This window comes from Phyllostomus discolor, chromosome 13, assembly GCF_004126475.2.
Source record: "Phyllostomus discolor isolate MPI-MPIP mPhyDis1 chromosome 13, mPhyDis1.pri.v3, whole genome shotgun sequence".
NCBI classification, from domain to species: domain Eukaryota; kingdom Metazoa; phylum Chordata; class Mammalia; order Chiroptera; family Phyllostomidae; genus Phyllostomus; species Phyllostomus discolor.
Window position 1 is genome coordinate 9,557,916 of NC_040915.2, and position 24,476 is coordinate 9,582,391.

The following is a 24,476-nucleotide window of genomic DNA, read 5'->3' on the forward strand; positions in this document are numbered from 1 at the left end:
TGTAATTCTTTTTCTTTTTCTTTTTTTTTTGCATCTAGACAGTAAATGAAGTATTACTGTAATTCCTCTTTCTGAGCTCATGGAAAAACTCAAGTCATGGAATGTTAGTCTCACAGAGGAGGAAAGTTTGATGGCGAGGTTACCTGACTTGCCCCAAAGCCTGTAAATCATGCCGGAGGAAGAGCTGGGCCGGGCAGGGCTCCCAGGCCCTTACACACAGATGGCATTTTCCTAAAGCTGGGATGCCGCCAGTGCCCCGGCCCCAGGGGACACTGCAAGCCCTCGTTTGCATAGTTGTGAGCCTTCCCGATGTCCCGTGCCAAGTGGTCATGATGAAACAGTAATGTTTTGCCTTCCATCAATTAAATGATCATTCTCAGATGCTTGCTTCTATAGTTGCTAAATTACCCTATCTTGTCAGTGCCCTCTATCACGTGGAACAATTACTGGGGAGAAGTAGCCTTCTCATTAGCCGCTTTACTGGGATTATGTCTCTGAGGTAGGTTTTATTGTCTCCGGGCCTCAGCAGCAGAGTCTCAGAGGAGTGGAGCAGCTTGCTGAGGACCACACAGTTTCTAAGTAGTGGGACTGGGATTCCAACCCAGGACGCCCGCCTCCACAGCCTTGGAGCAGCAGCTTGTCACACCAGCGCCGCTCAGGCAAGGCTGCCATCCCTCCAGGTCCTGGCTGGGGACTCGAGACCCTAAACCACCAAGCGAAGTTGCCAAAGGCCACCTCCTCCTCTCTCGGTGCTTTTCCTTCCCCGAAACTCCTTCTAGTTCTTACCCTGCTCTCCCGGTCAGGACCACCCTGTTTTATAAAGGGGGTGTTTTAGAGCAGCTTGGACTCCGATGCCAACCCATGGAGGCTGCTGCATGCTCAGACTGCAGCCCGGGTTGACCTGAGGTTCATCCCCATGGACCATAGAGCAGGGTCATTGCCAAAGACACCTCTCTCTGCAGGATCACTGACTGAGCAAAAGTCAGCAGGTAGGATTCGTTGATATGGAAATCATCAGAATAGGGTTTCCTATCCTGATCTCTGGATTTTCTCCCTGAGGCTCCAGGACAAAAAAAGAAAGAAAATGATAGTAACACCACAATGAAGAAAAGAATTCTAAGACAAAGCAGAGCTAGATCCCGGGAGCCCAGATGCAAAGCCTCCAGCAGCAGAAGAGGCGTCCTCCTCTCTCAGACAGCAGTTTTCAGAAAAGTCCCATAATTCCAGCCTGAGGTCCTCACCAGCCAGCAGAATGAGCCTCATCCGGACAGACAGACAGGCAAAGGGAACACTTTACCCAGTGTGGCCGGGTCCCCAGCGCTGGGACTGGCTCCCACAAGAAGCCGGGACAGTGAAAGTCCTAGCTCTCCTTTCTGGGAGATGGGAGAAGGGGAGGACATCCGGGAAAGACCTGACTCTCTAAGGCCAAAGCCACCCCACGACTCCTCCTAGTCGTCAATGCAGACAATACCACCTGGGGTCAGAGTGTTCCAGAAAACTCTGGAGCCTTGTGGTCGCTGGATTCCTGAGTGCCAATCATAGTCAGGAACCACTCAGAGACAGGGTCCAGCTTGGATTCTCCTCTCCTGTGGCCATTCTGGACTTCTGCCCCTTCGGGGTTCCTTCTCTGCCTTCCCCTCAACCTCTCCAGATGGGTACTCTTCCCTCCTCCTCTTGCCCTTTCTCCTCATTTCCAACACTTGCTCCTGAGGGACGGTGTCCAGTCCGTGGCTTTAGCCACCACCTGCTGGTGTGGCGACTCCGGCCTGCATCTCCAGTCCTCGTACCTCCCCTGACCTCCAGACCTTTGGAGGTAGCCGCCTCCTGGACACGTCCTGCTGGAAATGCAGGGGGCCATCAGGCATGATGGGGACACCTGGAGTCCTGCCCCCTCCCCGGAGGGGCCCAGCGCGGACCTTCACCAGGGCCCAGCGCGCACCAGTCAGCATGGTTGTCTCCCACTTGCCCCTCCCTGACCCTTCCTGTCCACAGTGTCTCCAAGTCGGGTCTGTGCTGCCACTGAACTGTCCCCGGAACCTGTCCCCTCTACTCCACTCCTTCCAACCCCATCTCCCCCGCAGGCCCTCAGTGGCGTTTGCTCCCTCAGGACCCTGTCCCTCCTCTGGCCCCCACACTGCCACACCCCCCGCTCCTCTCCTGCTTCCCCTCCCCCCACATGAGCCCTCTCCCCCATGCTCTTGACCAACTCCTCTCCCTCAGCACCCCAACACGGCTAGGCCTCTGTGACTTTGCCTTCCCCTAGCTTCCACCCTGACTCTCCCCTTCCTGTCTCAGACAGGCTTCTTGAAAGACTCATCTGCACGCTGCACTCACTGTTTTTCCATCAGCCCACCTCCTCTGGCCTCGACCCGCCTGCTCGCCACAGCCAAGTCCCCGGCCAGGCGCCTCTCCCCTTTTGTGTGAGACACAGGGACGCTGGCTCTTTGGATGCGTCTCGGGGGCGGCATTGCTGCTATCAGCTCCCTCCCTGGGGGCCCCACCGCCCATGTCCTCCTGCCTTCCTGTCCGCACCCCTCCCCTCCCGGTGGCTGCTCTGTGCCGCACCTCCTCCCCGTCACCTGTCATCACTCACCTCTTGTTCCACACTCGCATGCCCCGAAGAATTCTCTCACTCCCACAGCGGCGGCTTCTTACAGGCCAAGGATGACTCCCACATCTGACTCTTCACCCCAGCTCTCCGGCCCGTGCTCTAGATCCTTATATCCAACTGCCCACAGGACACTCCCTCTGGGTGAATCACAAGCACCTCAAACTCAGCACATCCAATACCATTCCCCTGGCAGACCGGCACCCCCTCCCATACCCCTTATTGTAAAACTGGTGTCACCATCTACCAAGATGCCTGTGCTAATAGCACCTTAGTCACCCCTGACCCCTCCTCCTTCTCCTCCACACCCTGCCTACAGCCTCCAAGCTCTGCTGGGTCCGTTACTCTAGACACCGCCCAGGTTTATGGACTCTCTTCACACCTGCCTCCACTGCCAAGGTCAAGCTTCCACACGGTCCCCTTCCACACTACCCCTCAAGGGTAGTTACCTGACCCTCTTGCCTCCAGTCTTGCCTTGGTTTGTTTCAGCGGATCCTCTCAGAGCCTGCTCCTGACAGAGATGGAATCGCTCACCTGCTTCTCCATCCCCTGCGGGACTCCAGCTTGGCTCTAGGCCCTGCCACAGGGCCTCCCTCTTCCTCTACCCTTGACGCCACCACCCCTGCTTCGGCCAACCCCACGGCCTGAGTTCCCCGAAATGCACGCCTCGTTTTGCTTGCAAACTCCTTCTCGCCCTTCAGGCCAAAGAACAGGTGTGTCTCCTGTTGGGCCTGGTGCCCCCTCCAGGCCCCCAGACCCCAGCTGCCCCGCTGCTCCATGGCACATTGTCCACGGCCCACAGATCTGCAGGCTGTGAGCTCTTTCAAAAAGAGCCTGGATCTTATCCACTCATCCATCTCTGTCTCTCGCAGCCTAGCAGATCCAGGTAGCTAAGTGGTGGGTGATTGACAGGTGTTTGGATGAATCCTCCCTCCGTGTGACTGTTTGTTTACAGTTCCAAGCTCCTCCAGGGCAGAAATCTTTGCAGCATCCACCTGGCTGCAGTGCCAGACATATTTATTGCAGGAGAGAATGAGGTACCAAGGTGGCGGGCCCCACCCTTCTCCCGCCTTTGCAAGAGGAGCTTACATTCTTTGGGCTTCTTTCAATCACAAGATTTAGTCCTTATCTATCTTTTAGCGAGCAAGCCTGGGGAACAGAGGGGCGCTCCTGGAATGCAGAGGCAAGTCTGCTGGGGAGAGTGCTGGGGGGCTCAGCATTGCCTTTCCCCACTTCGGGCAAGGGTTTGTAGCCTCATGGCCAGTGGAGGATCTTGGGGTTCAGGGACCTGCCGGCTCCAGGAAGGGAGTGTGGAGTGCGGAGAGCCTCTCCAGTCCCGGGACCTGTAGTCTTGGTGCCAGGAAGCGGGTTGGGGAGGGGAGAAGAGGAAGAACTGGGCGGCCGGCAGGGGCGGGGTGGGGGGGGCGGGGAGGCAACGGGGCTCCCGCCCTCCGCCAGCCGGCCTCCCCGCCCCTCCTGGCCGCTTATTAGCCCGGCCGAGGTGGAGGCGCCCTCACTGCCCGCCGTCTGCTCGCCGTCGCTGCGTGCATCCTCGCTCCATGGCGCTCCTCCTGCGGCTGCTGCCCCTCGCCCTGGCGCTGGCCCTGGACCCCGCCACCACCCTGGCGGGCCCCGCCAAGTCGCCCTACCAGCTGGTGCTGCAGCACAGCCGGCTCCGGGGCCGACAGCACGGGTAAGCCGGCCGGCCGCCTGCCGGGGTGGCTTTGGGATGGGCTGGGGGCACTGGGACAAAGCCGGCGGAGTGGGGCGCTCCCTCCGCACGACGAACCTGCATAAAGTGGAGAGAGGAGGGTACAGTGGAGGGAAACCCAGCCGCGGAAGCTTTGTAGAGGAAGGGGGTGGGAGAGTCGACCAGCAACCCCAGACTCAGGCCAAAAACGTGAGACCACCCAACCCCGGCTTTCCGCTTCTCCAACCAGCGAACTTCTCCAACCCGTGACCGGGAGAAGAGGGGAGTCCGCAGCTCTGCCCAGAATCACCATGGGAAGTTGCTGGGCAGAGAGGAAGCCCACCCAACAGCACACGTCCAGCCGGGTCCTTGTCCAGCACCTCCGGGCATGACACTGGGGCCACACAAGTCGGTAGCATCCAAGGCCGCAGGTTCCTATTCACCTGGCCTGGCTCCGTGCCCGCCTCCTGGCACTAGACAGAGCTCCCTGCGCAGAGCCGGGATAGTGGAGGCAGTATCTCCCCTGCCAGATGAAGAGCTGGAGAATCCCATGGCCTCCCACCCATTGCACAGACAGGGAAACTGAGGCCGGAGGGAGCACAGCACTTTCCCAGTACTGGGATCTCTCTTAAAACACTAGCTATGTTTGTAAATTTGGGACGTTTTCATCACTGACATTCCTCAGGGGTAGATCTGCATGAGATGTGTTGGCTTTGGAAGGCAAACACAGGCAGAGGGTCTGGCCTGGCAAGGACCCTGGCAGACCCGGGCAGAGGCAGGCAGTATTTCTGCATCCCGAGCTGGGCCGTCCTGCTCACACAGAGCCGGGCCATGTGCAGCTCCCAGCCTGCCCAGGTGCCCCAGCTCCTTTCCCACCACCAGGTACAACCGCATGTGGGAGGAGTTGTGTACCAGCCCAAATGCCGCTGGGTGCAGGCGTTCGCACCCAGGGAGGTCCAGACCACCTCATAACTAGGGACATCTGTTCTCAGATCAAAACTCACTCGTTGGGGTGATTAGAGGTGACTTCATAGGACTTTACAAAGCCTCAGCTCCCACCCCAGGACTGCTGCAGGGTTTGGGGTCACTCCCTTATTATCTCTGCCTGTGTCCCTACGCCCTTACCTGGCCTTTCAGGTGCCCAGGCCTGCAGGCAGGGAGACAGCTGGGAGTGAGTTTGACAACTCTGCAGAGTGGAGTGAAGCCCGGCCGTGCCACAGACCCAGTGCCCTTCTAGGAGGACGAGAGCACCAGGGAGGGGTGTCCTGGGGTCTTCAGGGAAGGGGGACCATCAACTTGGACTCAGGCCGGTACTAAAGGGTGAGGGCACAGGTCAGAAGGATGAGGGGCTCACATGGCATTAAAGCCCAAATGGGAGCAACTGGCATTTTCACTGCCTCTGCCCAGTTCACCTTTGTCCTTCTGCCTTTCTAGCAAATGACATTATATAGTTTTTGTTATCGTTTTATGTTATAGTTTCTGCCTGGAGGTTTGTGTTCCTTTGTGTTTTTGCTGCAAAGTAAGGAGAAGCGCCCCCACAGAGTCCCCTGTAGCCCTGTCACCCAGAATGGTGTCTGCACACCACAGTGAAACCTCCCCAAGGTGTCAATCTCTGTAGCAAACCTTCTTGTCAGAGCACTAACCAGCCTGAAAACAGGTTCGTTGTTTTAATGCAAATGCTCTTTGTTAAGAATTGCAGGTATTAGATCGACTTTCCACCTCCCTCCCCAGTACCCCTGCAGGCTAGCCTTCCTGATTAGCTTCTGCGTGCAGTTGGCACGCAGTAGGAGAGGCCTGCATGCGGTGATCTGTGATGGGTGGTCTGTGATGGGCCGAACGGTCTAAGAAGGCACATGTGCACCCCTCCCCCAGGGAGGTCTAGATGCTCAGGCAGACGAACTGTGACAAAACGGTTGCAGGCGCCATTGTGTTCCCTCTGACCAAACTGTCCCTGAGAATACCCCAGGGCTGCCTGCCTGACACAGGCATGTGGCGCCCTGTGCAGAACAGATAACCTTGTTCAGGCTCCAGCCCTCCGCTCAAAGTGAAAACCAGTGAAGAGGGAAGAGAAAGCTCTCTGCCGTCTGAAGGAAGGACAGAGTGCTCCGAGGTGGCCCCGCTGGTGTGCGGCCCGGCATCACCCAGCGCCGCTGTTGTAGCCACAGCTCGTGGTCCCCTCCTGCAGGTGGGGAAAGTGCCGCTCAGCGACACGGCATGGCATAGACCGAGGCAGACAGCTGCTGGGAGAGTAGTGACGGTGACAGGGTCCCTCCACTCCCGCTGTATCTGTGTTGCCATAGGGAAGGCAAAAATAATGCTGAAAGAGAAGTGAAAATGCAGTTGCACTTCCGAATAACACCGACCAAAACTGGACTGAATTTCCTGAAGCACTTGCTTTTCAACTCCAAGTCGTGCAGCCAAGCTGCTGTGCTCGAGGCAGAAGGCCCAGACGTGGCTTGCTCACTTCACCAACTGCTGTGTACACCGCCCAACCCTGTCACTCTGATGTGAGGGGGGGCGGGCCGCAGTGCCCCCCAGCCCCTGCTCCTGTCTCAAAAGGCAGCAGCAGGGGAAACTCACTCCGCCAAGGAATGTTGGAGCCCCATTCAGAAGAGACCCGCTCAAGGCTCGCCAGACGCCCACGGGAGCCGCAGGGAGCTGGGCAGTAATTGTTTCCTGCTTGGTCAGATGGAAGAGCTTCGGAGGCTGTGCACCTAGGGCTGGAGCGTGGCCAGCAGGAACTCCCCAGGGCTTGGCTGGGGACCACTGTGGCCTGCGAGTCGCAGACAGCAAACAGAAGCAAGGTGGCTTCTTGTTACAATCCTCTGGGAGCTGCGGGCATTGGGCCAGACTGAGTCACCACTAAGGGGACCTGGGCTCTCCTCCCGGCCTGCCTGGGCTTCCCTCTGCAGCCCTAGCCACTCTGGCACTCAGGTTCTTATACCAACTCAGCTATTGCCTCCTTGTCCTACTCCCCTTTGCCTACTGAACCACCAGGCAAGAAGTGACAGCCACATGGGCAGAGAAATAAAGGGTCAGCACACTCTGCGACCTGATAACCTGGGGATGGCAGGTATAGGTGTCCTGGATTATCAGTGTCTTCCTGAAAAATGCACGCACATCAAGTGGTGCCCGTTGGTTGCATTTTACAGCAACAGAGGAGTCAGTGTGAAAGAACGACACTTGAACTTCTCCGGCCCAGGGCTTGTGTGAAAGCCCTTGGCCTCTTCGCTTTGCTTCCTTTGACTCAGGATTCGGCCGCACGGACTGCCTGCCCCCAGCTCAGGATGGGCCCCTCCCAGGGGCCACCACGAGGCCCAGGCACAGTGCGGGGCAGGACTCGGTGCACCGAGCTGGAACATACGGAAGCAGAGCCCCATGGCTCTGGGAGAGAAGGCTTCTCAGCCCGACCCCGCAGCACTTGCCCTCTGCTCTTCCACAGAGTTCCTGAGGATCCTTCTGAACTGGGTGGTCCTGGGAGCGGTATTTTCATTCTGTTCATTCAAGTTCTCTCCGAGATGTTCCTTCCCTCCGGCCCAGTGCTAGGCCCCATCTAGAATAGACCAGAACAAAGCAGAGCTCCTGCCTGAAGGTTCTTTGGGAGGTGGGGGACGGAGGAGACAGACACACCCTGGTCAGTTCTAGGATTCGGTTTAGTGCCCAGGGCCAAACAAGGGCTATCTCCCAGGTCTGAGGTAGACAGAAGAGTGTCGCCTGGGGCACCAGAAGGCTTTCTGGGGGAGGTGGGGCACGAGCTGGGGCCTAAGTATGAATGACTGAGTCCAGTGGGACAGCGTCTCGCACGAAGGTCCAGCTGGCAGCTGGCCGTGCCCTCCTGTCCCCAGGGCGGCACTGGGGCAGCTGCCTACGGGAACCAGGCGGCTGGTCTAGGGACTCGGAGTACGCCTGTGTGTGGAGCTGCCTGGGGGGTGCGGGGCCCAGGCCTCAGCCGCCCTCCTGGCATTGCGCACTGGGATGCCCGCCTGGAGCCCGCGGGCGTCTGGCTCAGTGTGAGGCAGAGAAGCAGAGGAAGGCTGGGGCTTCTCAGAAAGTTGCTTCATTTACTTAGCAAATGTACAGCTTTTACTTAACTAGTTATCTCACTTAGTGACGTGCAAGCTAAAACTTTTAAGATGCTTTTACTTCCACTTGCCAAATGTCCGTGTCAGAGAAGGACACTCGCATGAAGAAATTATGTCCCTCCCTGTGTGAGGTATTTTGGCGGTTTTTAGTTCGGAGGGAAACTTCCAGGAGGGTGATGGAAATCCAGGTCAGGAGGATCGACGTCTGCCCCAAGCCGCCCTCTGGTACCAAGACTGAAAAGACTGTATCTTCTATGTATCTAGAATGTTCCAACATGCCAGGAGGGCCCCCGGGAGGGAAGAACGTGGAGGTGGGTGGACGTGTGGTCATCTTGCCAACGCCGCTGTGTCGTTTGCAGCCCCAACGTGTGTGCGGTGCAGAAGCTCATCGGCACCAACAAGAAGTACTTCACCAACTGCAAGCAGTGGTACCAGAGGAAGATCTGTGGCAAATCGACGTGAGTATGTGTGACCACCCAAGACCGCCAGGCGCCCAGGAGGCTGGGCTCCGTGTCTGCCCGCTGCAGGGACCCCTGGGCCTGGGCCGGCCTCTGGAAGGCCGGGCTGCCTCCGGAGCTGTGCGGGTGCCTGTGCAGACACGCCAGGGAGCTGCGTGACTGGGAGTGGTGGTGTTAGTAAGCTGGCCAGTTTTGTTTTGCATTTTTAAGGCTCCTGACAAGACTTGGCTGCATTTTTCATGGGCTGATTTGAGATTACAAGAAGCATGAAATGTGGTGTGCGAGTGTGTGTATGTGTGAATTTTTTAAATGTTATTTTAAAAATTTTATTTCTTAAGTATATTTTATTGATTATGCTATTAGTTTTCCCAATTTTCCCCCTACCCCCCTGCATTCCCCAACCCTCCAGCATTCCCCCCCGCCCCGCACTTAGTTCATGTCCGTGGGTTGAACACATAAGTTCTTTGACTTCTTTGTTTCCTATACTATTCTTAACCTCTCCCCGTCCATTTTATGCCTACCAATTACACTTCTTATTCCCTGTACCGTTCCCTCCATTCTTCCCCTCCCCCTCCCCGCTGAAAACCCTCCATGTGATGTCCTTTTCTGATTCTGTTCCTGTTCTAGTTATTTGATTAGTTTTTGTTTTCCTTGAGGTTTTTTTTTTTAGATTCAGTTGTTGATAGTTGAATTGCTTGTCATTTTATTGTTCATAGTTTTTGATCTTCTTCAATTTCTTAGATAAGTCCCTTTAACATTTCATATAATAAGGGCTTGATGATGATGAACTCCTTTAACTTATCTTATCTGGGAAGCACTTTATCTGCCCTTCCATTCTAAATGATAGCTTTGCTGGATAGAGTAATCTGGGATGTATGTCCTTGCCTTTCATGACTTGGAATACTTCTTTCCAGCCCCTTCTTACCTGTGAGTTTTCTTTGGAGAAATCAGCTGATAGTCTAATGGGAACTCCTTTGTAGGTAACTGTCTCCTTTTCCCTTGCCACTTTAAAGATTCTCTATCTTTAATCTTGGGTAACTTAATGATGATGTGCCTTGGTGTGCTGCTTCTTGGGTCCAACTTTTTTAGGACTCTATGGACTTCCTGGAAGTCTATTTCCTTCACCAGTTTGAGGAGGTTTTCCTTCATTATTTGTTCAAATAAGTTTTCAATTACTTGTTCTTTCTCTTCTTCTTCTAGCATCCCTATGATTTGGATGTTGGAACATTTAAAGTTGTCCCAGAGGTTCCCAAGCCTCTCATTTTTTTGAATTCTTGTTTCTTCATTCTGTTCTGGTTGAATGTTTATTTCTTCCTTCTGGTCCAAACCATTGATTTGAGTCCCAGTTTCCTTCCTGTAATTGTTGGTTCCCTGTACATTTTCCTTTAATTTAATTTTTATAGCCTTAACTTTTTCCTCTATTTTGCCACCATACTCAACCATTTCTGTGAGCATCCTGATTACCAGTGTTTTGAACTGTGCATCGGATTGGCTATCTCCTCATTGCTTAGCTCTTTTTCTGGAGTTTTGATGTGTTCTTTTATTTGGGCCATATTTCTTTGTCTCAGCACACCAGTCTGGTTGACTGTTTCTTTAATTCGTTGGTTGTTGGAGTTCCATGCAGTTTGATTTTCTGGCATTTCTGGTTGTTTATTGTTTTTAGATTGGTAGTTATCCTCCTTTCAGTTGTGCAAGGAAGTGAAGGGTTTCTACCTATGCCTCCTTAGCCGGAGCTCCTTGAATTTCTGAATCCTCACTAAATGGCACAAATAGTATCATTAAGGAGAAGTGGGCAGCCTGTGACTCTGGAAAGAAGGCCCCCTGGTGAGCCGACATTCCGGGCTTGCTCTGCAGCACCGAGGTGGATGCCCCAGAACTGCTTGCGAGAGCCTAGAACTATGCGCATTACCAGTCAGTGTAGCATTTGAAGAACAGAGGCTGCACTCCCTCATTCAAACCCTGACTCTGCCGCTTCCCTGGGCAAGTTGCTTCCCCTCGGGGCCCTCAGTTCCCTTGTCTGTGAGATAGAAATAGCACGGACTTACAGGACTATTAGGAGGACTGAATGGAGTAGTGCATTGAAAGGCTACCTGCCGTTCTCAGCACCACTAGGCCTTGCATATCTAGGCCACGCAAACAGAGGCCAGAGTGCCAGCAGGGTGTGGGCCAGCATGGTCACGGCGGGGCTCGGCGGCGCCTCCGCCAGCGTGCAGGGAGGCGCACTCACCCGGCCACCTGCTGCCTGGCCCGGACAGGGCGGCATGCATGTTCTAACAGAAGCCCCTGGAAACCTAATCTGTTTGGGCGCCAACCGTCAACAGAACTCGAAGCTGGCTCTCTCCCACAGACAGCAACATGTGAAACCTCCCGAGCCTCTTGGGAGGGCCTGACCCCCCCTTGTCTGCATCATGGAAGGGTTCTGAGACTGCAGGCTACTGCCTTGAACACGTTCCACGTTGGGGATTTTTAAAAGTGTTGCTTTTGAGCAGATAACTCCTTCAGTTGCATAACCAACTAAGGGAAGGTAAAATGCTCTCTTTTTAATATGCATATGGAAATAAATACCCCAACTGTGATCCTTATTATGTTAGTCAATTATCCATCCTAGTATGCATCAAGAGAAGTTAGGGATCATGGCAGAGCTGGGGAGAGACCAGCAGCTCCCTGGGAGCCTGTCAAGGGCAAGTGCATGACAGCTGACTCCCCACGTGCCCAACCCCAGCTTCAAAGGTAAGGGCTAAGTGAGCTAAGAGGACACACCTCCTGGGTTCGTGAACAAACACCCAGGGATAGTTCTCGTTGCTGTGGACAAAAGAGATTATGCAGGTTCTGGACCACAGATCCTTTCATGGTGCTCAAGTTAAAAAGAAAAGAAAAGAATATACCTTGGCTGGGTGGCTCAGTTGAGTGGAGCATCGTCCTGTACACCAAAAGGACGCAGGTTCTATTCCCAGTCAGGGCAAATACCTAGGTTGTGGGTTCGATCCCTAGTCGGAGAACATATGGGAGGCAACCAATCAATGTTTCTCTCTCACATTGATGTTTGTCTTTCTCCGTTCCTTCTTCCCTCTCTCAAATTAATAAACATACCCTCTGATGAGGATTTAAAAAAAGAATACCTTTAGTACTCTGATTTTTCCCATGTGCAAATATTATGCACTCAAATAAACCAAGTACTTAAATACCAAACCAGGCCCCATATAATTGCTTCTTGGAAGGTGACCAAGCATCACCTTCCAGACAGAGAACTGTGGGTTTCAAAGAGCTCTACCTTTGTGTGAGTATCTTTGTGTTTCCCTGAAAATGGGACCTGCTTGTGATGTCAAGCTGGCAACGTAGTGGCATTGGCCTTGGTGTCCGGGGAGCCCCGCATGGAGGCCTGTGCCCGAGCAGCAGCAGTAGATTGGAGACGTGCCCCGCAGTGCCCAGCGGACACTGCTGTGGACGGTGAGCCGTCCTGGCTTATTGGCTCTTGTTCCTGCATCCGTCTCCATCTGTGTGCTAGGACATGGCACAGGTGGCACAGCGGTGTGCTGGCAGATGTCCTGGTGACCCAGTCCTCCCCTCCAGGCAGGCCTGGCTTTGAAAGCGTGGCCATGTCACGGTGCATCCCTGCACACCAGTGTGTGCAGGGAGTCCCAGGCACTGGGACAAGGAATGGATGGGTGGGGCGCATTTTCACACCTGCAGAAAATGCAGTGTGCAGGGGAGTCAGGCAGAGCCCAGTGCCCAGGCCCAGCTGTCGCCCCGGCCTTATGGAGCCAGAGGGGGCCATAGGCACATTCAGCTCTTCAGTGTGGCCGTTGCTTTGGGCAGCTTCAAAAGAGGAAATGAGGGTAGAAAAACACGGGGTGAAACAAAACTTCATGATCTGGGACAAGAGGGTCCCCTCCTGGAACATCGTGTGTGAGGCAGGTGGAGCTGAGTTGGTAGGGGTGCAGAGAACCCGGGAGGGAGAGGGGAAGCAGCTGACCATGGTCCCTGGGAGAGCTGAGGAGGAGCAGCCTTGCTGCTCACTGCGGTGCCCAGGACCGAGAGCCACGTTGGAGCCACCATCTGACCCCCGGAACTAAGTGCCGTGGGTGTCCAGGACAGGAAGGGGAGAGAGCTGTGCTGCCTGGAGTTGATGTCACACTGGTGGGAAGGGGTCCCTGCACACCTTTGTCTGGGTGAGGACCAGACTGGGCAGTGGGGAGCACGAGGTGGTTGGAGGACCCTTCCACGAGGGGCCACCTTGGGCAGTGGGGACTTTCTCAGCAAGTCTCCAGGGAAGAGGTTGGAGCAGAAGTGTATGTTGTCACAGGGAAGGGGAAGCACAAGTCACCAAGAGCCCAAGACCAAGGAGAGCTTGAACTTGAAAGCAGTCCAGTGACACCAAGCAGGGGTAGGAGACACCTGTGCACATATGTGCATGTGAAGACTTTGTAGTGTCAGGTCAGACCCAGAAGCCTGGAGCCACCTCCCTGGAGGGAGGGAGGGAGGGAGGGAGGGGACACCCCACACTTAGCACTCCCTTCAAGAGTCCTACCTACATTGTAGGAGTCCTCCCTACATTGTCCTTGACAATAACTTCTCTGCTTTTCCTGAAAGAGAAGAACCAGAGTCTTTGGTGCTATTTGTCAAGCCAACGTGTGGACCTTATTACCAGAAGAGGTTACCAATGGGCCTCTATTTAGGGACTTGAGTGAAACTTCAGACTGGGACATTTCAGGCAGCTTTCATTTCGGACCCCAGGAGCACCAGAGTGGTCCAGTAGCTAAGGACACAAAGAGAACTGAGAGCGGGCAGCATCCCACTCCAGTTTTAGGCCCCAGTTGGGTCGGCCACCAGGACGTTTATACACGCAATGGCTTGAGTGACGGTGCAGGAAACTGTGGTCAGGAACCTTGCTGGCCCTGCGACGGGCCTCCTTTGTGAGAACCCCGGCGAGAGGGAGGCCTAGTTCACAGCCAAGTCAGAGCTGACATCGCCAGTGCAGGAGCTCAGATGTCATAAATGTGGCACCCCAGGGCCAGTGGGACCTGGCAGGTTGGAGTGGCAGCTGTCTGTTCCAGAAGTCGTGAAGTTGCTTCACCAGCAACACATTTCACAAGCACAGTAGCCCTTCTCCAGAGCCGAGCTGAGCAGGCAAGACACTCCCCTTTCTCAAGGAGCAAGCAGCACTTTGCCCCAGGCTGAAGTATTGGTGCTGCTCCAGCATGCATCAGCGTTTCAAAATCCACCTCTGACCAAAGCCGCCGGTGGAGTTGAGCTGTTCATCAGCTGGTAGGGCCATTTCAAGGAGATTTCATCCCGGCGGGGCATCGACATGAAGCTGTGTAAGAGCCTCCTTGTCCTCCCTTTTCTATGTCCCACAACTTTGGTCCCAAGAGGAAAAAGAAGAGGATGGGGAGAAGCCGTGCAGGGAAGCCAGCTGTCCCCAGACCCACACCAGCACTGCCTTCCTTGTTTCCTATTCGCCACCCTGCTTGCTGGGACCTGTGAGTGACCTGCTCCAAAACAGCTGAGATTTGACATACACCCAACGCCAGGGGCTCATCAAACCTCTCTGCTGTGCAGGGCTTCCCGAAGGTTCTGTCCCATTCTGCAAACTCCTGGGCAGCAGCGTAGCTGATGTGGAAGTTTGTTTCATTGAGTATTTTCATAAATCCATGTACCATCTGGGGCAAGGCCCTGTGGTGGACCCCTACACATGCCCAGGCCCTAATCTCTGAACCTGCGAATGTGCCCCTTACAAGGAAAGAAAAACTTTGCAGATATGATTAAGTTAAGGGTCTCAAGAGGGGGGGTTATCCAGCATTATCTGGTGAGCCCATTGTAATCACAAGGGTCCTTGTAAGCGGGAGGCAGGAGGGTGGGAGTCAGAGCAGGGCGTGGCAATGAACACTGAAGTAGGATGGGTGCGGCCAGCGGGCTCAGAAACCCAAGCAGCGTCTGGAAGCCGGGTAAGATGAAGGACGGATTCGGCCCTGGAGGCTCCCGAAGGAATGCTGCCTTTGAGCTTAGCCTCACGAGGTCAGTTCCTGGCTCCAGGCTTGTGAGTTCATAAATGTGCGTTGTTTTAAGCTACTAAAATGGTGCAGATCTGTTATAGCAACAACGGGGAACTAATGTGAGCCCTGTCTAGTGCATTCTGTAGATGTGCTGTGGGAGATTTGCAACTACGTCACTGATTAATGGTCTCATGTAAGACATTACTTTTAGTGAAATTATTAACCTACCCTCAATTTTAAAGTTTATAGCTGGAGTTTTTAAAGAGAAAGCTCAACAGTGAGCAGTCGGTAAATACTGAGCATCTATTAAGTGCCTTTCCTGTGTGAGCTCCTTCAAGCCTCACAGCTACCCACCTGATCTCATCAGTCTGGCCATCAGCCCATTTACAGAGGGGAAGACTGAGGCTCAGAAGGGCTAAGCAACCTGCTGGTCAGCAGGCTAGGTCTGCTGCCCTGCTCTGCTCGGCTTCCCTGGGGGAATGAAGTCCGGCGGCTAATGTCAGTGAGCAGCCCTGTCAGGCCTGGGCGAATGGCCCCGGATCGCTGTCTACAGCCCTACGACCTGCGGCTTTGGGCCCTAGGGAGAGGCCTTCTCAGGGTCAGCAGAGGCCATTTGGCCCTGACTCACCAACCTTCTCCTGGTTGTTCCCCGCCCCCGGTCTGGTGTCATTCTGATCACCAGCTATGAGGGGCCTCCCCAACTCCCCTGGTGAGGTGGTGAAGGGCCTGGGAACAGAGGAACCACGGCCAACATCCAGGAGCCCCCGGAATGCCCTCACGCTGCACACAGATTGCCACCAGAGAACGTAACTACATTTTCTGAAGACAGCCTCATCGCTAACCAAGCTGCGCCCTGGTGGTTGGGGGTGGTGAGGTCTTTGGGGATGGACAGTCGGTTAGAACAAGCCCACTTTCACTAGCCGGCTCAACATTTTGATCTTCTGCTGGGAAGCTCGAGAAAGCTCAGCTGTTTCCCAGGCCAGCCGTGCGGGAAACGGACCACTGCAGGCAGCCCATCTGTGGGGCGAGTTGAATGTCTAGACAACATGGGTCTGTGTTTGCTCTGTGATTCCTCTTGGAAATCATGACAAGCTGAACGGTTTACCTCCTGTCACAGGAAACCAGCTCTCGGGCGCTGCTCCTTGCTCCACCTCCTTCCAAGGTCTAGTTCATCCCTAGGGTATTTACAGCTGCGGTAGCCAGCCAAGAGCATGAAGCACACTTGGGCGAGAGTGATTGTTTTAACTTATTATATTAACTCTTTGGAAAATTATTTGGGGAGAGAAACACCAAAAATTCTCTCAATTAAGTCATGAGTTAAAAATCTGGGGGGACTGGAGGGGAGCTTCCAGAGCACCTCTGTTCTCAGACCGTGGATCGACACTATCGCCGTGGCCCTCCTGAACCTCCTCTCACTTCTTTCCTCAAGTGGGTCTCCTGGCCAGGGAAGCTGAAAGGTCTCAGTGTCCCTCCAGGACATGCTTTTTCTGACCCAAGGTTTCTCCTTACTGGACAGTGTCAGGCCAAGGAGAGCCAGACACCTTCATTAGAACAGCTTTTGCTGATGGGATTCGATTCAAAGCCCAACAAGTTGGTCCTCTCCGCACAGGGAAGCCCAGGAACTTGGGAGACACAGATGGGGCTCCCCTAGGTCTCCATCCTTGGCTGCCTTCATCCTAGAGGGATGGCATCAGGCCTGCGACCCTGTGGCTGCCCCCGGCTACCCCACAGCATGGACATTCTCCCCAGGGCCAGGGCTGCACACTGGGCTGAAAACAGACCACTTGCCCGGGAAAATTTGGTCAAGATTGTCTTGACGGGCTGTCTTCTCAGACTTCAGTTTCCAGCTGCTCTCCGCTGCTTGGGGTTGTGCAGACAGAGTCCAAGGACAGTGGGCATTATTGGGGCAGCTGGCAGCAGGGAACCCTCTGCCGTGGCAGCATCTCAGCTCGTAGGGCTGCCAGGCTCAGGCTGAGAGGCTGGGCTTCCACCCGCTCACCTCGAGTGCCACTTCAGGTGCTGGACTGGGCAGCAGGAGGGCAGGGGAGGGAGAGATCAGGGCGAGAGGAGTGGGAGGACGCTTCCTGGCAGAGGACCAGAAGGAAGCCTTCAGCTAGGGAACTGAGCCCCTGTGGGGTAGCGTGCTGGGGACACAGGTGCGGCGAGCCCGCCCGGAGGAGGCACAGGGAATGCTGACAAGGGGTGGCTCTTGTCACCCTGGAGAAGACACCTGTGACCTTCCACTGTCGAAGTCTGCAAATCCGCTGGCTTCCCCCTGTATGTGCGAGGTCTACAGTACTGGGGAGGGGGTTGGACTTGCTGAAAGCTGGGAGGAGTCCTGGATCTGCCCCTCCCCAGCTGTGAGCTCAGAGACCCCTTGCCCCTCAGAGCCCTCCCCTCGCAGCTTTCTGACTCCCTGGAAGTATCCTCCCCGAGGAGACTTTTCTCTCAGATCTGCCCCTCCTCCCGCCCTCTGTTTCTCCTGTGTCATTCTGACCACTTCCCCTCCCCCACCCCCATACACTGTTTCCCCTGTGTCATTCTGACCACTCCCCCTCCCCCACCCCCATACAGTATTTCTCCTGTGTCATTCTGATCACTTCCCCCCCACACACACACATTCACACTTGGCCACAGGAACCACTGCACTCTTGGGGGTTGGTTTTCCTTTGTCCTCAGTGAAATCCTGGTGAGGTCACCTGGGCTGTTGAGCTCTCTTGTGGTTTTTTGGGATGAAACTCAGGTGCTAACACCCTGGAAGAAGAGTCTTCTGGTGACTCCCGTGGCTCAGCAGGGCCAGCGTGGCTGGAGACTTCGAGGCACGGAATGTACAGCACCCAGGTGTACGGGGTCCCCAGAAATAAGGAAGGCTTGCAGGAGAAGACCCGTCCTCCCCCTGTGCCTCTCCAACTTCATGGCATGTCACCCAGGCACTTTGGGAAAAAAACTAAGCTTTGGGAGACTTGACTTAATCCCCCCTCCCTACCTCAGTCCCAGAACCCCGGTATTTGTTAGAGAAAGCCTGGGATCCCGTGTGTGGGTGCCCGTCCCCTCGTCCTGTGGGCTCAAGGCTTGGCGCTGTCCCTGGGTTTAGCTGGGAGACGCTGGTGCTCTCCTTTCAGAGTTTCTCCGCCCCTGGAAACACTCCCACTGACTAGAATTCTGCATGTGAGATGGGAAGGGACCTTAGAGGTCATCTAATTCAACTTAGGGATTGAAGTCAATCCTAAAAGTCAATCCAATTTTACTGTAATTTTCAAAGATAAATTTGTGGGTTGGTCCAGTGGAGTCCTGAGAGCACCGGCCTGTTCGGCCCTTACAAGCACAGGGATGAAGGGTCCGGAAGGGCCGGGATGGTGAGGGGCGGGGGCAAGGGGCAGGAGAGGGGCAGGACGGTGGAGAGGCCGGGGCAGAGAAGAGTGCACAGGGCTTGTCACTCCTCGGCCACGCCCTGGGGCTGGGGGAGCGTTTCTGCCAGTGGCACGCGCAGCTCCCTGGCATCCCGAGAATCCTAGCCAATCCGCCGCTGAAACAGTTGGATCACAGAGGAACGGGCTTCATCTCCTCAGGACTCACGGGGCTTCCCTGAGGCGATTTCCGGTGCAACCGTGAGCCAGAGCAGACGTCTGGGCTCACTGAGAGCACGCTCCCCTCTGCTCCCCCAGTGCAAAGCCCGTTCTTCCCCATCCGCCCACCCCTTCTGGTGATGTCATCAGATGGCCGCGGTGAGCAGCCCCAGTAAAACCCATAAAACCTGCTGCAATTAAAGTCTGAGTTCTCTACTGTCCCAGAGGGCGTCTCCGTGGGTAAGAAAGGAAGGGGAGCACATGGCTGTCTGCATCTGGTTTCTGGGCTGCCGAGGAGGGGCCTTAGGGGTGGGAGGGAGTAAAGGGTAAAGGGGGCCAAATGGGCGGTGACGGGAGATGACTGGACTTCGGGTGGTGGGCACGCAGCGCGATATACAGATCACGTGTCATAGAATTGTACACTTGAAACCTATGTGAGCTTATTAAGGAATATCACCCCCCATAGATTTAATTTAAGACAAATTTTTTAAAGAGAGAACACCTACTTCCTTGCAGTGATATTTTAAAGTCTTGGGGCTTCCCCAGAACACGGGGTTAGCTAAAGCTGGGTGTTTCAGACATCCAGAGGAGGTAAATGCCCCATGATGGACGGGTCTGAGTTAGAAGAAGAGAAATTTGTGAGTTTCTCTGCCAAACGATGTCAAAGTTTACAACTGTATGCCGCCAGGTTCGCTCCTCCAAACACACAGACTTGCCAACTGGCGATGTCGGTTGCCTCCTGGAAGGCGGGTAGGGTCTTTGGGGATTGGGGATCAGGGTGCGTGGGGAACACTTAACTATACGGTCCTTTGCGTATTTCCAATTTGAAACCATACAAATGTTTTCACTGATTAAAATTTTGTTTTTAATTTTTTAAAAATTTAAAAACATCTTGATAAAATGAGAATATGTTTTCATTTTCACTTTTTTAAATATATAACCTCTATTATACTTTTTCCATTACCATTTAGTCTTCTTGTACGCCCCTCCCCCCACCGAGAAAAACTTGATCACATGCACACCACCCTCCTTGGTCATTACATTGGAGAGCTAGAAGGACACAGAGGTGTAACCCAGCGACCATCACACGATACACAGATTATGTTTCGCAGATGAGGAAACCGTGACCCAGAGGGTGGGGCAGGACTGCCCGGGAGGTTGCAGGTAGTGAGTGGCAGGCTCAGAGCCAGGACAGGTCTGGGGCTCTTTGTAGCCCTCCCTGCTGCCTCTCGGGGACGCTAACTCCTGGGTCCCAGGAACTACATTAGAGATAAGTTCTTGGTGTGTTTTTCGAATTCCACTGTTGAACATGCCACTGCCATCCCCTGACCATTTCCCAGTTGGCAGCCATCAGGAACACTCCACAAAGGGAAGAGGAGTGACAAGCCCCTTGCCGACGAAAGGCACAAGCGTGACACAGCGAACGATCTCCAGGCACAGGGTGTTCTCCCAGCCGTTTCCCTCGTCGATGGAGGCCGTCCGCTCTTCCCGGGGAGAGGACTATTGCCACATGCAGGAGGAAGCCCTGCCTAATGCTGCCTCTGTGTGTCTCACTGCAGAGTCATCAGCTACGAGTGCTGTCCTGGCTACGAAAAGGTCCCGGGAGAGAAGGGCTGTCCCGCAGGTGAGTGAGCCAGGCCTTGCCCATCGGTGCAGATGGAGGGCAGGGGTAGGGGAGGTGAGCACCCACATAAAAGGCAGCAGCGTCTGAGTGGGGCCTGAGGGGTGAGGTTGGGCAGACCTCCCCGCCACGTGCCTCTGACCTCCAGGCTCCGTGCAAGGGCCAGAGGACAGGCGCTGGAGACTGAGCTGCCCGCACTGCTCCTTCCTGCTCAAGCAGACCTCCCTGATGAGTGCTCTGTCTGTGTGCATGGGCTCAGACCTTGTAAGCTCCGGCTGGGAGGGATTCTAAACACAGCCAGCACTTCTGGCCTGCCATGCTAGAGAGCAGATGGGACAGGTGTGGTCTCCGGCTGGGTCGAGTCCACCTCACTTGGTGGAAACCTGGCCCGTTGGAGCGCCGCGGCAGGAAAAGTGGCAGGCCAGGCAGGCTTCCTGCCAGGTGACAGAGGATGCCACAAAGGGCCACCTGAGGCCAAGGGCTGTGTGGCACCTGTGAATGCCGGTGAAGCCTCCCTGTTAGTCCCCATGCACCACCAGGGACTGTGCAGAGGAGATTTTTTATAAACTTTGAAATATTTGCTATTTTATTAGTTGAGAATGTGAGCCCAAGACTTAAAAGGAAGGGGGCCACACACCCTGGGTGCCAGGGTCACCAGGGGGTGTGGTTGGCACCCCCGGGCCATGGCCTTCCTGGCCTACGTGGAAGGACAGGTGGGGATGTGGAATGGGAAAGGAGTGTGACTGTAGAAGAGGGGAGCCTGGCCTCTGCACCCGAAGGCCACGCCCCGGGCCCAAACAGCAGGCGCGCTGTGGGAGGGAACGCCCCCTCGGCTGCTGCAGACACACGAAGTGCCGCAGAGACTTGTGGGCAGTTCTCGCACTCCGGGAACAAGTCTTGACGACTGACAAGCCTGGAAGCCTGGCTGGTGACACCTCTGGTGTGCATTCCTGCCTGCACCGTCTCAGTGCCTGGGGCCTGAAGCTTTGCTCCCATGCGGTTAAAATGATTAAAAATTACCAATTGGTCCAGTTCCAGTAAGGAGGCATTAGACCGAGTTCTTTTAAGAAGCTTTAGACCCCCACCAGCCTCTCTCTGCGACAGGGAAGGGTGTGGCCTGGTGGGGGTGGCCTCACCCCCACCCCCTGTCTGTTCTCTGCCCCTGCAGCCCTACCGCTCTCAAACCTTTACGAGACGCTGGGAGTCGTCGGATCAACCACCACTCAGCTGTACACGGACCGTACCGAGAAGCTGAGGCCTGAGATGGAGGGGCCCGGCAGCTTCACCATCTTCGCCCCCAGCAATGACGCCTGGGCTTCCTTGCCAGCTGTGAGTTGACCTCCTTCTGTGGGGTGGGGGGCTCTTACTGGGGACTGCCTTACTCCCCAGAGGGCAGGTGTGAAGGACAAGACTCTGCAGGGATTTCCCACTGTCTCAGGAAAAAGCCAGGGACCTCCAGCTAAAACAGACCTCACCAGGTTCTTCCAATTGGACAGGCCACCCCAGTTGAGGGCCCTGGCTGAGTGGAGGCCTGGGTCACTGGGGCTGCAGAGCGTCTTGTCCTGGGTAGCAATGGCCCATCTCTTGGACCCAGGATCCGCAGCCCCCTGAGCACCACACCACCCTTCCCCCAGGAAGTGCTGGACTCCCTGGTGAGCAACGTCAACATTGAGCTGCTGAACGCCCTCCGCTACCACATGGTGAACAGACGCGTGCTGACGGACGAGCTGAAACACGGCCTGGCCCTCACCTCCATGTACCAGAACTCCGACATCCAGATCCACCACTACCCCAACGGGGTAGGGCATCCCTGCGGCGCGGCACGGGCTGGGCCCCGGGGGCTGGTGCCTGAGCCATGGTCCCACAGGGGGCATAAGCTGCAGACACCCCTGTGCCCCCGCCCCTGCTTCTGCCCGGGCTCTCTAGTCCCACAGCTTGTGGGGCCCCCATGCTGCACTGGGTCTTCCCTGCCTGGGGCTTTGAGACGGTGCCTCCAAGTGCTAACCGCTCGTCTTTACTGCTTTTCTGGGCAGATCGTGACTGTCAACTGTGCCCGGCTGCTGAAAGCCGACCACCACGCAACCAACGGAGTGGTACACCTCATTGACAAGGTCATCTCCACCACCACCAACAACATCCAGCAGATCATCGAGATCGAGGACACCTTCGAGACCCTTCGGGTGAGGTGCTGCCCGGGGAGGGGCCCAGCCCGGAGAGGGGCTGCGTCTGCAGGAGGGGCCGAGAAGGTCTCCCTGCTTTAGGCATTCAGGGGACGTGAAGCCAGTTCCTCCAAAGGCCTGTGAATGTGGAGAATCCGTGAATCCGAGCCCCAGCGTGGCCACACAGCGAGACGCTGCGATCGCGTGCCGTAAATCCCCTCAGCCCATCATCTTCCGTGTGAAGCTTTCCTTCCCTTCACTGCCCTGCAAAGTCAGCAGCTTGTGGCAGCAGCAGACCAGGGTCCTCTGAGCGTCCAGGCCTGCCCTTGGTTCCCACATGTGGGACTCAGGCTGCATGGTCTCCTTGATATGTCCCCACCAGGGGCCCCTGCTCCCGCCCTACCCATGTTTCCTTGGAGCCCAGGCCGGCAGTGAGGGGGCCACAGAACACTGCCCCTCCCCCACTGCCCAGCAGACATTTGTCTTGCAACCGGAGCGCAAGCGGGTGTTCCTCTTGGCAACCGCCGCTCAGAGGAAGTGAACACAGGCTGCCCCGTCAGGGTTTTTGCCCTGATTCAAGAACTTCCTGACCACAAAGGATGCAGAGTGGGAGTGGGGCGGCTCCACCCCTGGAGATCTCCAACACACAGAGACAAACACCCCCGGGCTGGGCTGGCACCGCGGGGCCTCAGGAAGTGGCTCTGGAGGGCCCCGGGGACCCTGCTGTCTAAGCCCTTCCCCTGCTTCCCTCCCAGGTCACTCACAGGTCAGGAGTCTGCTCAGGAATGATATTCCCACAGAGTGGGTGGTGCATCTTTTGATTAACATCCTTTGACCCCACTGAAGGACCTCTTACTGTTTAGGTTTGGCAAATATGCCTTCCTCGCTCCTCCCTAACGCCCGTCTTTTCTTCTGTGAACACGTTTAAGCACCTGCTACTTCACCGCAGGCGTTGCCATGCATGCCAAGGGTAGCGAGGTGAACAGGACATACAAATGCCTGTCCTCCGTGGCTCGTACGTTCTTTCTGGGCCGACAAACAAGAAACGAACGAGGTTCCCACAGATTGTGCTAAGCATTTGAAGTCAGGAAGTGGCAAGCAGAGGAGGCTGGTTGGGACCAGGTGGTCAGGGAAGGTCCCTGGAAGAGGTGACTTTTGAGCTGAGGCCTGAAGGATGAGAACAGCCGGTTATACAAAACTCGGGGTCAGAAGCCCAGTGGGCAGAGGGAGGTCAGCAGTGAACACGAGCAAGGGCTCGGAGCCAGGCAGGAGGCCCGTGGAGCCAGAGGGAAGGCAGCCAAGGAGAGGGGCATGGCCAGGCGGGCTGTGAGGAGGGCAGCTCCTTCGGGGCCGGCAGACCTGGCCCAGGAGCGCAGCTTCATCCCAAGGGCAGTGGGAAGCCACCTGTGCTTGCAGATCTTTCTGGCTGCTCCTAAGATAGCAGGTGACATGAGGCTTATACTCACGGGGCTCACACAGGTCATCGTCACCAGTAACTATTTAATTACAAAGTGAGAAGGACAGCAAGCTGTGCGAGTGTGTGTAACAGCCCATTTCATGGGGGCAGTGGTGAGGCGGGGGGCATGAGGCAATGTCCCATTGACTACCTAGAGAAATGACATTTTAGGTGGAGCCCAAAGAAGGACAAGGAATCGCAGGAGCAAAGACGGGGAAGGGCGGGGGTGCAGGCTGGAGGCGGGAGGGGAGAAGGCACATGCAGTCCCTGAGGGGCTGGGCTCAGGCTGGGCCATGCCCCAGGCAGCCCCCACCATGGTAGCAAGTGAGCTTCCGCTTGGCCTTTCTTTCCCCCTTGGGCTTCTGTGAAGGCCTAGAGACCTCCGAGGGAGCACTGGCGAGGCTGCGGCTGCGCGCGGTCCATCCGCAGAAATTCCCAGAGCCTTCAGGGACTCTTGTCCTCTCCCCTCCCCCACAGGCTGCTGTGGCTGCCTCGGGGCTCAACACCCTGCTTGAAGGCGACGGCCAGTACACACTCTTGGCCCCCACCAATGAGGCCTTCAAGAAGATTCCTGCTGAGACCTTGAACCGGATACTGGGTGACCCAGAGGCCTTGAGAGGTGAGCACCCTTCAGCTTACGTTGCGGACTCGTGGATGCAGCCACACTGAGCCCAAGGCCTGCTCCCATCCAAGGTACACAGGCCGCCTGCTGTCCTGTCCCGTTGCTCCCGGTGGCCCCGTCTCTGTGGAGGCCTGGTCAGAGGGGTGCACACGGAACCGGCAGCCTTTGCCCAGGGTCAGCGTTGGGCTGAGGAGGGCGCAGAACTGGAGGCTGACAGCAGG

At 55.7% G+C, this 24,476-nt stretch overlaps 1 protein-coding gene across 2 annotated transcripts in view; it reads left to right on the plus strand.

Moving 5' to 3' along the window:
* Nucleotides 1-4,103: 4,103 nt before the first annotated feature.
* TGFBI (transforming growth factor beta induced) overlaps nt 4,104-24,476 on the plus strand; it is a 33,016-nt gene continuing 12,643 nt past the window's right edge. Inside the window, exons 1-7 of one of the 2 annotated variants that reach the window (XR_004900586.1) lie at nt 4,104-4,301; nt 8,740-8,838; nt 19,957-20,021; nt 21,187-21,347; nt 21,653-21,817; nt 22,052-22,198; nt 24,111-24,252. Coding sequence is in view for 1 of the 2 variants with exons in the window: in XM_028528716.2 (XP_028384517.1) it covers nt 4,168-4,301; nt 8,740-8,838; nt 19,957-20,021; nt 21,187-21,347; nt 21,653-21,817; nt 22,052-22,198; nt 24,111-24,252 (913 nt within the window). In the remaining variant the exon portion in view is untranslated. The remainder of the gene's footprint in view (nt 4,302-8,739; nt 8,839-19,956; nt 20,022-21,186; nt 21,348-21,652; nt 21,818-22,051; nt 22,199-24,110; nt 24,253-24,476) is intronic. The other variant, XM_028528716.2, reaches the window with a different exon arrangement.